At 40.4% G+C, this 16,494-nt stretch overlaps 1 protein-coding gene across 3 annotated transcripts in view; it reads right to left on the bottom strand.

Annotated features, from left to right (window-relative positions):
* Nucleotides 1–904: 904 nt before the first annotated feature.
* phactr4a (phosphatase and actin regulator 4a) overlaps nucleotides 905–16,494 on the bottom strand; it is a 34,333-nt gene continuing 18,743 nt past the window's right edge. For all 3 annotated transcript variants that reach the window (XM_040121673.1, XM_040121674.1, XM_040121672.1), the window contains 9 exons: nucleotides 14,639–15,019; nucleotides 10,291–10,867; nucleotides 7,749–7,981; nucleotides 5,437–5,599; nucleotides 5,077–5,132; nucleotides 3,326–3,387; nucleotides 3,068–3,205; nucleotides 2,527–2,603; nucleotides 905–2,376 (listed from right to left, as the gene is read on the bottom strand). In XM_040121673.1, coding sequence (XP_039977607.1) covers nucleotides 2,361–2,376; nucleotides 2,527–2,603; nucleotides 3,068–3,205; nucleotides 3,326–3,387; nucleotides 5,077–5,132; nucleotides 5,437–5,599; nucleotides 7,749–7,981; nucleotides 10,291–10,867; nucleotides 14,639–15,019 — 1,703 coding nt within the window. In that variant the 3' untranslated portion in view covers nucleotides 905–2,360. The remainder of the gene's footprint in view (nucleotides 2,377–2,526; nucleotides 2,604–3,067; nucleotides 3,206–3,325; nucleotides 3,388–5,076; nucleotides 5,133–5,436; nucleotides 5,600–7,748; nucleotides 7,982–10,290; nucleotides 10,868–14,638; nucleotides 15,020–16,494) is intronic.

Genomic DNA, 16,494 nt, shown 5'->3' with positions numbered 1-16,494 from the left:
AATTATAGGACTCATTTAAACCAGCCTAATGAAGGGCCCGAGACGACTTATCAAACCCACAGGTTGACCTGGTATGGCTCGCTCTAAATCAGGGCACAAGGAGACATTTAGTCACTGTTTAACAATTCTCTAGTCTACTGTATCTATCTATATCTATATAGTCACTTTATACATTTATCAGGTAACTTCATACAAAGTGCCTTAAGAGAGAAAAAAAACTTCAAATCAATACCCGGTGTGTCTCAGTATCCTCTGTCTCTTCAAGTAATCCCAGACTGACTCCCTGATGTTGAGATCAGGCCATCAGCTGCTGGTCTCCTTGTGCTTCTTATCGCTGCAGATAGTTCTTTGCGACTCGGGCTGTGTGTGTGTGGGGTTGTTGTCCTGCTGCAGGATTAATCTGGGAGCGACCAGCCGCATCCCTGATGGTATTGCCTGATAGATGAGACTCTAAACACGTTTGGTAAAACATCCATGCATTTAAGGGTTAAAAATATCTTAACCTTAGATTAAGTTTTCTCTTTCGTGTTGGTGCGTGTTACAGGCTGTTCATGTTTCTCTAAAATATCTGTGTTTTGAGGTATAAATGTATTCATTGATTACTGGTCATTAGAAACTGGTTAATGACACATTTTATACCTGGGAACATGCTATTGTTCAATAGGACCTGAGGATTCTAAAATTAAAGGTCTTGCCCTCTCATCACTTCACTTTTAATAATCATTCGACATCCAGTCACTGTCTGGAGGAGTAGAGGAGAGCTGCATCCCCGTGACTGACTGACTCCATGTTGATATACTGATAATTAGCATCACGGTGGAGGTTAAGAAACAAACACTATGTTTGTTCAAAGAAATGTCAGATTTATCTGGACCAAATTACACTTTAATTAAGGACAGTGAACCACACAGGTCCAGAAATCTGTGAAGGAGGAAATTATTATCATTTTTAACATGACATGTCTTTGTCATAGACCACATTATTGGATTTAGGCTCTGAGACGGTGGTGACTGGTTTGTGAATTTATATAACACTGCCCTCATCTGGTCATTTTAGGAGGCCATATGCTTAATGTATCATTCACTCCAAATCACTGTTCCATATTAAATCTCACTCCCCTGCAGACAGAAGTATTACAACGATGTAGAGTGAGCAGACCGGCTGTAAGAGACTGGGATAATCACACCACGTTGAAATGAAAATCACAGATTATTTTAATATCTGAGTGGACTGCTCATTTATACAGTGTGGCTGCAAAAAGTTTAAAGATCTCTGTATCAAAAAAAAAAAAAAAAGTAAATTTTGTACCATTACTACTCGGAAATAACATTTGAGAAATACTTTACAATTAAAACATCAGCATTACTGTAGATATACAATATAAAGTTAATCAAATCTATATATTGATCTATACAATTGCAAAGTACAATAAAACAGACAGGAAAATAAAAATATGTACATTTTCCTGCTTGAATAATTCAATTATAAACAAGGAATTTGAGGCTCAAAACTTTCAAATTTTCTATACATCCAATTAAGGAACATAAGGTGCCTTATTAGAAGATAATTTAGTGATATGTGGTCATTTAAATGATCAAGTAAATACAGTAAAATGCACACCATAGGACAGTAGACTGGAATCAGTGCTCTGAAGATCTACACACAGAGCTCAACTGTTGATTCAAAAGTAGCTACACACGGCTGTACCAACATCTTTCACATTTTGTCTAAATTTTAAATTACACAAATGTTAGATCACATGAGGAGTAAGGCTGGTGCCGTGTGGCACCTTTGGGGAGACATTTCTAGTACCAAACATGCACATATAAACAGTGTTTCAACAGACTCCGGATTCATTCAGTGGTAACAGCATCAGTGCCAACAGGAACTACAATTATTTCTGTATGTGCTTAGTCTTCCTGTTCTGCAAGGAAGGGAGAAATTATGTCATGAAGGCAGGTAAAGGCATGGTGAGAGTGGTTTCCCCTGAGGGGGACCATGAGATAACCCCTTCCAGTTCAGTCTAACTCTCTCTGAGCACCCAGCAGTGGGATGGAGGAGGAATTTCCTCACTCTTTTAGTGTTGGCACAGGCCACCAAACAAACTCCTCCTGTCCTGAATTCCACAGTCTAGGAACTAGAGTATGTTTGAGAACCAGCTGTAGTCGAACCGATCGTGGCTTCTTTCACTTTGGTTCCAGTTGATCAGCGACAGTGGTGTCCTTCAGCTGAAGCAGGTTAGCAGTCAGTCAGTGAAAAAAACGAACCAAGTGGGCCACATCTTCAGCTCATAGTGGGCTGAAGGGCGTGTACCGCCCCTCTACTCCCAGTTTAAGTGCTTTACTGGTCAGCACGGACAGCTAAGGTCGATGGAATCTGGAGGAACGAGAGGGAAAAGTTAAAGAGGTTATTCTAGACGTTTCAGCACTTCAAATAAAAAAAAAAAAACACAGCAAATCTTCAAAAGAGAAAAACAGAACAAAGCAAAAACTGATGAGCCTGCAGAATAAACTTTACGAGCCTGACCGGGTATAGATCCTGCTTTCTTCGTGAACCTCCATCTCTGAACTCTTGAATTCATTGAGCTCCTTGCGGATGGCAGCCTGAGAGGAGACATGAGAGAAACAGCACTTCAGCGGGAATGGCCTTCTCCATTTTACAGCCAGGCACAAAGGAAGAAAGGAAGTGTGTGATCAAAGCTCTGTATATTTAGATTAGTTTCCACCAGACCAAATCAAAAGGGAAGGTTTTTGACCCTTTAAGAACAAATTCAACATGTACTTGAAATCCTATCACTTCCAACTTCAACATACATATAATTTCTGTTCCGACATATTTTCCAAGCTTCACTGGACCAGGTATTTCACTTCGTAAAACTCAACCCAGTCATCACTCAGCGTCTGTATTGCATTCCTGGGATTCTTCTTCCATACTGAATCTGTCCAGAATGCAAATCCTCTCAGAGATGACCGAAGTAAAAAACGTTGCTCTTAAAAACGCGCATGGTTCAGGCGCTGTCTTGCTAAGAAGCTCTAAGCTATTTCAGTGAGGACCTGCTTAGTCTCACCTTGTCAGCAGGAGTCAGCTTGGTCCACGGTTTATCTGCTCGCCGATCGTAGTCATGGGCGTGGGTGCACTCCACGTATTCGTGGAAACGCAGGATCTTCCTTGCCTGGAGTTCGGCCACAGTGGGTCTCTGGGACAGCTGATGGTAGAATGAACAGAGGTATAGAAGCCAGGTGTCAGTTTCTAGTTCATAATAGTAATGATGACAACCCAGATATATTGTCAGATGTATGATACAGTTACTTTGCTGCATCCTGACCTTTCTGGTGAGCCTCCGTTTGATCTCGCATCTTTCTAACCGTCGATCTGCTTCATTCTTGGCTGCAGGAGGAAAAGACATTCCGTGAGAGAGGGGAAACACTGCAGTCAGGCAGTTTCATTTCATCTGAGCTGCTGTCCGCAGACAGCAGTAACAGGAATCTTTAATCACTGCCTCACTCTGCACAAGGCGCTGCATTGTTTTAGCGCAAGTGCAAAGCATCGCCTTGGCCCAGCCATTGGAGGACAGGCGGGACACAGCGTGGTGGTATGGATCCTGGATCAAAACGTGGTGACAGATTCTGAGAAGTATTATGTTAATACTCAGTTCTGGGATCCAAGCTGACTGAGTTTTACTACACTCAGTCTGCTGCACTAAATGTTCATGTGCTCTAAGTATATTGTTGCCTTTTAGCTACAATACGGTCCAATTAATTTTCACACTGGCTTTTTACAAATGAAGAGGAGTCAAAGAGAAGTTTTACATGCTGCATCCATTAAGAGAAATCAAATTCTGGTGACTGACAGCAGTTCATGCAGCACTAATGCTTCTTTAGTGTATACGTATGTTCTCTAGTGAAACTAAATAACATTAACTAAACTTAAATAAACAGTTTTGTTGTTAATAAACCGCATATTATAAATAATGACAAACACAGAGACAGGAAGAAAAAAAAATGGATGGGGGGGGACTGGATGGACAGCGCCAGCAGCGTTACACACAACACACACACTGCAGCTTTTCTTGCTTCTGACTGTCTGATCGGGGAAAATCCATGCACTCGCATAATGAGGCGGACACCTGTTACCATTGTTACCAACAGATTGGCAAGTTCCCTGAGTCGACTAGGTGGCATCCTTACCCAACCATCCTTGCATTTGGCCATTACAGACAGCTTCACTTTTGACAGCCCATGTTGTGTTAGTAACTCAATAATCACGTAAGGGAGGTGATCAATAGTTTAGTTTATAGAACTAATACCAAACTAGACTAACTGCATTAGTTGTATTAGTGTTTGAGACTACCTGGCCAGGGCCTGCAAATGGACATCAGCTGTAGCTACAAGTGGGACAATGCTTCTTTTCTCTTTCTATGAGATTAATGTGCCTCACAAAACAAAGGATAAAATCAAAAGATTAGAAACTGGGGGAAAGCGATGAAACGAGGGAATACACCAAATGTATGATAAATAAAAAGAATATTAAATCTGGGCATACGAGAGTCGTTAAAATAAGATTACAATGTGCATTTGACAACCGTAAATTAAACTCTAAGGTGAGTAGACTGAAAAAAAAAAAAAAAAAAAAAAAAAACCTCATGCACACCGTGAAACAGTCTAAAAGAACATTGGATGAATATTTGATTCAGTCCCTCACCTCCCTGTTCCATTTGTACTTTACCTGATCACATGAACTTCCTCCAGAAATACATGTACGTCTGGTCTGAAGGAAGAATGATGTATGCACGTTCTGACTGCACAGCCTTCTTTATAAATAACACCTGATGTGTCGGAGTTTTGGCACATACGTGTGATTTATACATCTGGTCCCTGGAGTTGCACTATTATTCTAATCAGACACAATATCTTAATAACCTGACCTCACCACCAGTATTGTACAAACTGCTGTGTGTTTAGTGGACGAATGATTCAAGCAGACTACTGAGCTCAGCAAGGATGAGAAAAGTGAAAAGTGTGCTTATAAAACACACCGGAATGAAGACATGAGGGGTAGATGGAAGGAGAGTCTTACCTTGAAGAATGTTCCTCTGCTCCAGCTCCTCTGCTGTCGGTCTCTGACTCAGCCGCCTGAAGATGGAGAACACTGTTGATTAACCATTTGCGAAGGCTGATATGGATCATTCTAAAAGAAACATGTTTTATCTTGAGAAGTTCAGCTGACAGACTAAAGGTATGAGTGCATTTTATCCTTGGGGGGGATGGAGAGCCTTTCCAACAGTATGAATTACACTATGAATAATGGATGTAATCAGTCAGACGATATGACAGCTGTTACATCAGATGGATGACACGGACTTGCCACATCCAATTTTCAAATAAGGATATACATTATCACGTACATCGGTCAGCTGATATGATGCGAGTCCTTTACCGTGTCAACGTGGTGCTGATCTTGTTCCTCACTGCGACCCACTGCTCCCTGTTTTGCCAACTCATGCTGTCGTGGTTCTCCTGAGCGTCCCTCTCCTCTCTCTCTTGTCTCTCCAACTTCAGGGCTAACGTGTCCTTCCTCTTCACACGGCTCGCCAGCCCACCTTTTACACACATGGCACAAATACTTATATATACAGACTTGCTAAAAATCAGAACTTTCTTCAGTGTATTGCTGTTAGAGTACTCATTTATATTGTGTTACCATTTATATGATGTTAAATCAGATCCAGTGTGCTGGTTGGAGTATTTACTACAAAGCACAGCCCTATTTCTCAATAATGATCAATCTTAAACGTTTGCTGTAAGTGCTTCTATAAATGCTCTCTCCAAACTAGCACTTAAGAGCAGGTGCACACGCATGCCGTTAAGAGTTTCTTAACTTTAGCTGTCCGCGGTGCTTAAGCTGAGGATGAATACTGTGCTAATTTAATCACCACTAAACTGTGCTATATATTAAAAAATACATACATTGCAAAGTGCTGTAAACAACACAAAGGAATGTCTTATGCAGTATGAAAACACTAGCTAAATGTACAACAAAGCTAAATGTACAGTCCACGGCTTTCAGCTGGCTGCCCTTTGTGATTTATGTAACTGGGTAGAAGTCAGTTAAAGAAAGTCAAATTTCATTGATTTAGCTGCTGCTCAAGGAAGACGTTACTCTTCAGCACATATTAAACCTTAAATCCAGAACTGACTGTTATCATTGGTTTCACAAATATGGACGTCATCTATTGTGAGTGTCAGTCTGTCATCATTTCTGTATTAGACGTAAAAGCCTGTGGAAAGCAACATACTAGTGGTGGAAGAACAAGTCAGATCTTTGACTTAAGTAGTAATACCACAATTTAAATATACTTTGTAACAAGTAAAAGTCCTGCATTCAAAACCCTACTGAAGTAAAAGTCTGGAAGTATAAAAGTAAAAGTACACATTATGGGCTCTGTCAGTGTCTTATTTTATTTTTTATTAATGTTTATTCATTTACAATTTATTCTATAAGAATAAGTATGTTATGGGATCATCAGAGGTTTTTAAAATCCTCATCTGGAAAGTAACCAGTAACTGCAGCTGTCGAATAAATGTAGTGGAGTAGAAGCATAAAGTACCATAACACTCAAGTAGAGTACATGTGCCTTGAATTGTATTTAAGTATAGTACTTGAGTATATTGATGTAGTTACTTGCCACCACTGCAACATACACATCACAAATAAAAAAAAAAGAGAAGATACAGAACCTGAAGGAAAAGAACAAGTTCATATTTCCAGCTACATAAATAAATAGATAAATAAATAAATTAAACAAAATAAAAGATTGTGTGTGTGCACTAGAAGATCAGTGTTTGTGATAATAGTAAAGACTTAAAAATAAAAACTTATAAAAATTGTATTTCTGTGTTTGTCCTGCAGGTTCTTGAGGTTTTGAGGAGTGGGGAGGAGGTACTCATTCATCTAGCATTATTTGTATCAGTCACAATGTTTTGGGAAACACCTCTTAGGCTTAAGAAGGTTTGTAAAATATATTTTTGCAATCCTAGCCAAAGATGCTTTTCAGCAATGGGTTTAAAAGTATTTGATAAGTCAAAACTAGGGCTGTAACTAACAATTATTATTTTCTGAAAATACATGAACAAAAGGGGCATTACAAAATCCCAGAGCCCAATCCTCAATCAATTGTTTTGTCTGACCAACAGTACGAATCCCAAACTTACTTCATTTGCTTTAATAATGACAAAGAAAGGCAGCAATTCCTAACATTTCATAAGCTAAAGCAAGGACATGTTTGGCATTTTTGCTTAACAATGATTAACCAATCATCAAAATGGTTGAATTCAAACCTTTTTTTTTTTTTTTTTTTTTTTAAATACTGCACTCAACACAGACTGAAAACACTGTTCTTACATAAAGTGCATGTAGAAAAAAAAAAGGCGCTCCAAGTATAACAAGAGTAAGAGATACATTATATTAAAAGACTATATTTGAAGGTTACAGTTTCAGGGGAGGGATAAAATTTTATTTAGATGGCTTTATGTGAAATATGCACCATTTCCTCCACTTGTTTATCAACATTTCCTTATTGGTAATGGACAATGCAGGAGGTGACTTGAAGGTGTGACTACTGGCTGAAAGTTGTGATAAAAAGGTATTTTGGGGTAGTTTTCACAATGCTGAAGGTTAGAAGTATTTTTAACCACTGCACCATCTCTCGCATGACCTTAATGTAGCAGTATAGGAAAGCTGAAACTTACTTGGAGGGCCCTCCTCATCGTCCTCATCCTCGTCGTCTCTGTACAGGATGGGACCGTCAGAGTCAGACTCCTCCTCGCTTTCCCCGGGGCCTCTGCCCTCGGGGATGACGCTGACTCTGGGGTCTCCAACCAAACCCCTCCTGCTGCGGGGCTCCAGTTCAGGTTGGCGGGGAGGCCTCTGAGGCTGAAGTTTCCGCATCTCCTCCTCCATGTCAAAGTCATCGTCTTCTGGCCTAAACAGAAACACAAAAGCTGTGAGAGTGCTGAAAGAAGCTCAGAGGCTCAGATTTTGTTGTTTTTCTGTTATGTTTTTGGGGGGTTTTGTAACCACTCTGTCCTGATGTTCAAATCTGGTATGCAGCCAAGTATTATTAGACAGCTGAAGGCAATTGTAAACCCTTTTGCCTTCTGAGGGAATAATGCTCAGTTTTTTGCTGAAGAGATTAAAATGGTACAGTTCTACAGATTCTGATTTGACTGAAAAATGCTGATCTGCTGCCGGTAGCCCTGGAGCAACAGACTACCTTCAGGTCAACAGCACAGGAAACAAAGGACTGATGTCTTTTTTTTTTTTTTTTAATTAAAATGGGCACTCCAGTCCTTTAGAATTGTGATTTCATAAAGTTGGAAGACTATTGAGAGACAGATAAAAGAAAAGAAAGGTCAAAATTGAACCAGCAGAGGCCAGAGTATCCTGACTTTTAGTCCCTAGTAGTTTGTAAGACGGTTTTTATGTTAAAAAGCTACATTCTCCAGTGAGCTGAGTTTACCCTGATGACACTGAAAGTTGTACCAGTGAATTAAACACAACGCTGTCTAGTCTCCCGGATTCAGTTACACCTCTGACCAACAAAACTAGACAGTCAAGAGGTCTATACCCTGCTTTACTGAAGAAATGCGTGCCCTTAAGCAGGCCCGCAGGAGATTGGAGTGCAAATGCCAGAAATCAAAACTGGAAGCTTTCTACCTCCAGAGGCACGGTGGTGTATTGAATTACAAGCATGCTCTCTCCGCTGCTAGAGCACCATATTTCTCTCGCTTTTTCAGTAACAACACACACAATCCTACAGTTCTCATTGGCATTGCAGCCAAACTTACTCAAAAGTGGCCATCTCTCAACTGCTCACCCTTTACGTCTGATTTTTTAAAGATGTTTTCTGCAGGAAAACAGATGAAATTCGATACAAAATAAGTTCCTCATCTACTGCTTCTTCTGCAGAATCAGCTGAGCATTATGTTGAATCCTAGATAGATTTTTAGACTATATCTCTTGAATAATTGTTTAAGTTGGTGATGGCTCCTAAACCTACTACCTGCCTATTCAACCCTCTGTTAGCTAATTTTTTCAAAGATATCTGGCCATTTTTGGGACCTACAGTGTTGAATATCTTAATTTATCACTCACTACTGGCATCGTCCCCACTAGCTTTAGAACTGCTGTGGTTAACCTAGTCCACATATCTAACAGTGATCTTTTTGAACCTTTTCAATCTGCTTTCAGGACCTGTCACTTCACTGAAACTGCACTTATTAAATTGGTGACTGATCTTCTGCTGTCTATGGATTCGGATTCCACTTCTGTGCTCCTCTAACTGGATCTCAGTGCTAGCCCTTATGTGGCTACAGTCGTATTTATGTGAAAGAACACAATGTGTTTCCCATAATAATACTACATCAATATTTTCTGATGTTAAATATGGAGTACCCAAGAGCAGCCCCCCTGTATGCGCCTCTAAAAGCTTATGACTCTTCTCAAATCAATAAATTAGAGGCCTGCTGGCAGCTGTGAAAAACTGGATGTCACGTAATTTCCTGCTCTTAAATTCTGATAAAACTGAGATGCTGGTCATTAGGCCAGTCCGACATAGAAAGCAGTTTGAAGTAAGATAATAAAAAAATTAATGAATAAATAATCAAGTAACAGTAAATCTAAACAACTTTCGTTTGGAGGATACAGATCGTGGTGCTATTAAACTGTATTGCTTTATACTGACAGGTGTTTCAATTATTTTGTCGATCCCCATTTATCAGTGAGGGTAGGTTAAATAACTGGAACAGCTCTCTTAACTAATTCGAACCATATGATCATCACTCCAAAACCCAATAACATTCAGTTTACTGTCACAGAAGACAAAGTACAAGAGCAAATGTTCACATTTAAGAGGCTGTAACCAGTGGACCACGGCTTAAAAAAGGACTTGAAACATAAATTATCAAAATGATTGCTGGTTCATTTATACATTTATTTTCAATCTCACTTCCTGCAAAAAAACTCCAACCTAAAAGTATGTCAGGCTACTAAAACTGTGTCTGTCCTGTCAACAGATAGCTTCCTTGTGAGTCCATGCGACTACAAGTTACAAGCCATGTGTTAACTCTCAGTAAGGCTATAGGAATTATACTACATTAAATCAAAAATGTCAAACTTCTCAATCATGGTCAAACCAAAAAAGACAAATTAAAGAGCGTCTCCCCTTTGTTCTCAACTTTCAAAGCAATGATGATGTCATGTAAGCATCTGTTCAGTATCTGGAACACTTACAGCCTGAGAGGTTCGATGGTGATAGGAAGAGAATGCCGTGAGTAACCCCCCACCTCGGCGAGGAAATCTGGAGGAGACTCAAATAGTAGAGAGTGGGCCCTCTGGGAGCCGTCTGGGTTGGGCTGAGCTGGGCCGGGGCTGGCCAGGGCTCTCTGTATGAGGATGTGTAGGGGGATGGCTGGAGGCAGGCTGGGAGGCTCAGTGGTCGGGCTGGGGGGATTCGCTTGCATGGTGGGAACAGGACCAGAAGAGGCGGTACTGGGTGGCTGGAGTGACTGAACCCTGGGAGGAGATGGCGGTATGTGGGACGGCGGCAAAGGCAGAGGTTCAGTGGAGGGCTGAGGAGCTGTCTGATTTGTTTTGTCCTCACTGTTATCTCCTTTAAGGACAGCAGGGTGCACCAGCACAGGCGCAGCAGTGGGGTCAGTGGTGGCAGATTCTGGGACCTGACCGGGAGGGGAAGGATCCACAGAGTGGCGTTTGGTGACAGGGGTCATCCTCTTTGGTGGGGTTGGTGGAGAGCGCTTAGTGGGTGCTGGGACTACAATGACACCGCTGCCAGGCTGTGAAAGCTCCGCTGTGAATAAACCATCCGACAACAATAATTAGTTACGGTCATAAACTGTAGAATGATGGCCACAAACATAACCTGCAGTCAGAATTTGAAGATGCACATTCGCTCTGTAGAGGAGTGAAGTTAGTTTCATAGTTTCATTAGCAAAAAAAAAAGCATAAAAGCAAATATTTCAACAATAGTTGACGGTCCTGTTACAGCTGAGCTTTTTGCTGAGTCAGTAGAGGGTGACATACACATATTAACAGACAACTGTATCATAGTCTTTAATGAACATGGGACCAACAAACACATTCAATGCACTCCAGCACACTAGATATCCATCCAGTTTCCATGCAATGTTGTCTTGACAGAATTTAGAGTAAGTTAGTTGAGCTGGAAACAGCTCCAATGGCTGCAATACGCATGCAATGAAGTAATGGTGTTAAAATGGAGGCGAAGAATTCCATATGCTTTGAAGCTGGTGGATCTATACCACCGGTCGGCAGGCTTTACTAGGATGGATTGAGATCTGGCGCCCCACTGGGTACCTGAGCTCCCTCTAACCCTGTGCCGCAGGTACACAGGTAGAGAAAGGTAGAGGCCGAGCTCACTCTGACGTCTCCAGCTGGTCCAGTAACAAGGCTGCCTGGCCTTAGAGCCCCTGTTCAATGAGGAAGCTGGCAAAAATGAGTGGAGATGTCAGGGATGGGGCTGGGTTTATATCCCAACCTGGGAGAGAATACAAGAGGGTGTTTTCGGATAATGGTCCAGAAGCAGAGTATACACCCATCCTTAGATAATAAACAACTGTGCAGATATAACTCAGTTTCTGAGCACAAGATAAGAAAAAAACTTTTGTGAATTCTCCTCATTACACAAAGTGACACACTGCAGTTTGGTACTTCCCACTGACACAGTTTCATTATGATGGTTTTCTTTCATTTTTGCTCATTCATGATAGTAAAATAGTTGTCTGTCAGGGATTTACTCCTGCCCACTTTATTCATCCCTATTACAGCTATTAGGCTGATATTAATATTAGCCTATAGCAGATATACTGGTACTGTTGTATAAGTCTGCCGATAAGTAACAAGACATTGAAGTACAGAAAGGCAAAACCAGGTTTGCATCTCTTTTACAGAGTTTCTCCACCATAAAGCACTGACAAGTTGATTTTTACGCTGTAAAATGTCCCACTTAGTATGTATCTTAGTCATAATTTGAAGAGAAACTAATCAAAGAGATCCTTATCAAGGTCGTGTGTATTTTATGTTAACCAAAATTATTAAATTTCTCTTGAGAGAAAACATAACTGACAATACGTAATATAAACTTCAATCCAGCACAGAAACAAAAAGGGAAAAAAAAGAGAAAACAGAAGATGAATTCTACAGGGACTGCCTGCATGAGACATATATATGTGTGTATCTATGCATAAAGTTTCCACAGTCCATTACACTGAGCCAGATACTCTCCGCTCACACTCCATTACCAATGTAATCTCAGGCAATAAAATAAAATGCTCTGTAATAAAAAAAACACCCACAGACTACATATGTAACAGTGTTAAATAAAATGCAATGTGGAATGTGTCAATGCCAGAGAGAGTGTTTCAAACGGACAGTACTGGGATGGGCTGTAAACAAGAGCAGCTGTGGCAAGCTAGGACAAAGGATATGAAATACTAAAAGCCAATCAGTTTCCGTCTACCCTCCAGGGAAGTGCTGGTATCGTATAAATGGTGCAAAGACAAGCCGGTGCGTGTCCCCTCCCCAGAGACTGGTGGCTGTACACACTGAGAGTGCACATTAGCAAAACAAATACACAGCAACAAGCCGCAGGAGCTGTGGATGTTGTTTTTTTAAATTAGAAATATAAAGTTAATAGAAATGATGACATCTACCAGCAGCACATTGACAACATTTAGCCCACTAGAAAATTCATTTTAGCAGTGTGAAATCATTACTACACGTAATATTTATTTAATAAACAGGTACATGTGTGTGTTTTATTCTTCATTATCCGTTTTCACATACCCTGCAATAAGGAGTCCATTATAACATGTAAAAAGCAATCTGATCATCAGAGAGTATACTCACTGAACTGAATTTGATGAAAAACATCAAAACAAAACAGATGAAATCTAGCTATCAATGACTTTGTTTGAATAAGGGGAATAACAATATTCTGCATTGGTAAAATTGCCTTTTTTTTTGTTTGTTTTTTTTAAAGACATACTATACTTTCAAAGAATATCTTGCTCCACCACCTGAGGTGTCTTCCTCACTTCTTTAATCCACACACCAACCACAGGTTAGGTCTGTCACAAAAATCAAAAAGTAAGATCTGCATCTTTGAAATAGGTGTGGGCTATAACAGACAGAGCCTCTCATTTATAAGAACTTTTCAGGCTGGAAAAATCACCTGCCTAATCAGAGGTGAGGCCATAAATACACTGCTCTTATGCAACCACAGGCTATTGCACCAGCTCAAAGCAAGTTTGAGCTTACACTTACTGGCAAAGTAAACACTACCTGCTACGCTGTAATTCGTTAGTTTCCCACTGAATTAACCACCGTGTTCAGTTGCACGTTCTACTTACACTACAACTTAACCGAGTCGACTAATCGAAACACTGTCACGGAGAGTGATGTTTCATCCAGCGCAGCAATCAGAAAAAAAACAGGAAACCAGTACATCAGACTGCTTTAATAAAATAGTGACAGTAGAAGACACTCTCCGTCATGCTTTGTTGAAGCGCTCTGTGATACAACTTGGTAAAAAAAAATATTAAATTATATGGATGTGGGTCAAATCGAATTTAATCGGTATAGTTAAGTCAATTATTTTTGCGTTGGACTTTGGATTGAATACTGTAGATAGATGTGGACTAATGGTCTGTATTGTCATGTCAACTAGTTAACAGATGATACAATGCATGTTCTTGCAGTACTTTAATAATTGAACTATAATTTGTCAAATGCTTCTGTTGTACTTTAATGTTTTTAGAGATGTGGAGAGGACTGTATTAAATAAATAAATATGGTCATAAATAATAAAAAAAATACCTAAGCAGTCACAAGCCTTCCTTAGAAACAAGTGGTGTTGACGGATATTCCAATCTTAAGTGAACACAGCATAAAATCACACTCTAGCCTCTCCTATTCCAAATAATGGGAACTGTACAGCACAATACTGAGCGTGCATGTCAGTGTCATCATAAATGTAAAGAGATGTAGTATGTCACAGGCAATGTGCTTCCTGAGTATATATTGAAGAAAAACTTTCTCTTGCTCTTTTATCATTTGTCTCTCCCATCCTTTGAACAGAGACAACAGTTATTAAGGAATGACTTCCACCGGCTCAGAGAAGGTGTAAATTTGAAGTTCTATCTTGACCATGTTTCTACTAACTTGTGTGGTGCAACTGGTTTTTACTTTTAAGTGTAACTCCTCTAAACATATAACATATACAGTATGTTTGAACTTACACATAGTTATGCACAAGACTACTAACTCTCATGTGTCAGAGTCAGAGCATCCAATACATTTGTACAGCTAATGAGAAGCACTGTAACAGCATTTTAGCTTGATGCCAGAATGGCAAAGTGGTCTATGGCCCTCTGTGGTGGTGATTACTCCCAGTATTTGAAATGCAGCTTGAGGTTCAGTACACAGTTTCCCAGTCATCAGAATCCTACAGAGCTTGTTTAACCAATAGTACAAAGAAAGAGCAGCTGTTTATTGAGAGAGGCTAATTTTATGCATGCAAAAAAAGTGCTAACAAACTCACCGAGCAGTGCAGCGTTGCTGTTGCGGTTGGTGGGTTTGGGTGGAGGGACAGGAGGCTGCTTGGCATGGGGAGGGACAGGGGGCGGCGGGTCAGAGTCAGCTGAGGAAGGAGCAGCGAGGGAGGGTCGAGGTGGGTCATCAGCTATTAGGGAGACAGTCCTTGGCGGCTTGGCCACAGCTACAGGAGCAGAGGATGAGGAGGAAGAGGAGGAGGAGGAAGAGGAGGATGATGAAGAAGTGGAGGGGGCTGGACTCCTGCCGAACTCAGTGGAAGAGGCAGTGAGGAATTTTGGGGGAAGCAGAGCTTGTTTGGGCGGGGGAGGTTCCTGCTGTGAGTCTTGTGTTGGATATGGGTCAGGGGCAAAGCGGACAGCAGCAGACTCTACAGAGGGGTACACACACACACAAACAGACAGATATTAAAGGAGAGGTCACACCAAGGGTTCTACTATCGCTCTAAGGAAAACTATTTAGAAAGGACACTCATAAGCGCCATCACATACAGTAAAACACTGAAGGAAAATGTGGGTTGTTTGTGAAATTTAGAAAATAAGCAGATCTTTCGGAGCTTAGCCCGGGGGCAAGTCTGATCAAGGCTCTATAGTCATTAGATGATGAAAGGTAACATGAATCAGTGGATCTTAAGTTCACACACAAACCAGACACAGGGGAAGATCAAAGAAGCACATCAGGGTCCTAAGAATTTGTTCTGTCCTCTTTTCATGTTCACTTTAATCCAAGTATCAAAGCCTGATATTTACTGTTTCAGCTTCATAACCGCTGTCAGTTACAGTTCAATCATTTACCCAAAATGCCTTCGCAGCAACATCAGGAGACTTTGGGGGGTTACTCATAGCAAAAGAGTCACTGACTGGCCATTTACTAAGAAAATGGTTTGCAGAACCTAAAAGACAGGAAGTCCATGCGTTAGCTCAGATGTCAACCTGCCATAACAAATGTGAGAACAAACAGGACTTAAATGTTTCATCTACTGACACTAGTGAATAATGGATCAAGTGTCCAATAAAAGACATCAAATCTCAACCTCAAGGCAAAGGACAGCAGTCTATTTTGTCTGATACCTATCATATGAACAAGTATTGTGTATTTAAGTGTTAAGTGGTCCAAGAAGGTGCTTTTGACAAAAAAGAATGTCAGTGATCTGAATTGTACTCAATCTATCTGTTGTCATTTCTATGAGCCAAGTAAAAATAGCACATTTTATTGACTCAAACTTCGTCAAATCACTGCTTATCATCTTAATATGACGGCAATTAGTTATCACTTTAAACATCAAAGTCACTGCCACAGTGACTCAAGCTTAGCATGTAGTTCAGCTTTGTTTCCCTGTTAGGAATGCAGATCTGATTCACTGTGATAGTGAGATTCTCACAAGCATCATCATTAGACTAAATGGTTGAGTCAAACTCAAAGAACGCCACATTGCCTGTTTATTACAACCCAAGTAACTTGTTTACATTCCTTCATTCACTTTAGGATACATGGAGATAATAAGGTTTACTCTGGAAAGTGGCTTTGCTGCCTAGACCACAAAGTTCAAATGAATCTAGCTCCTGGAGGGGAAACAATTGCTGTGCAAATGAAAAACAGTTTTACCTGAATTAATTGGGTTTGCATTATCTTACTGACTATGATAGAAAGCAGGATTGCCATGAGAAGAATGTTTGTTCTGGAAAAATATGATCTGACCAATCCGAGAGAGGAAAAGAGACTTACAGAGCCTTTATTTATTTTGTTCCAAGTTTTCATTCTAGACCAGCATCGTAAACCTCCATGTATGTAACCTCCATATCCCCGACATGCATTTACATTTTTGTGGATGTGCATGTTTGCTCT

The sequence above is a fragment of the Xiphias gladius genome, chromosome 24 (genome assembly GCF_016859285.1).
Source record: "Xiphias gladius isolate SHS-SW01 ecotype Sanya breed wild chromosome 24, ASM1685928v1, whole genome shotgun sequence".
NCBI lineage: Eukaryota > Metazoa > Chordata > Actinopteri > Istiophoriformes > Xiphiidae > Xiphias > Xiphias gladius.
The sequence above is the reverse complement of the archived record's forward strand: the minus strand, read 5'-3'. Positions and strand labels throughout refer to the sequence as shown.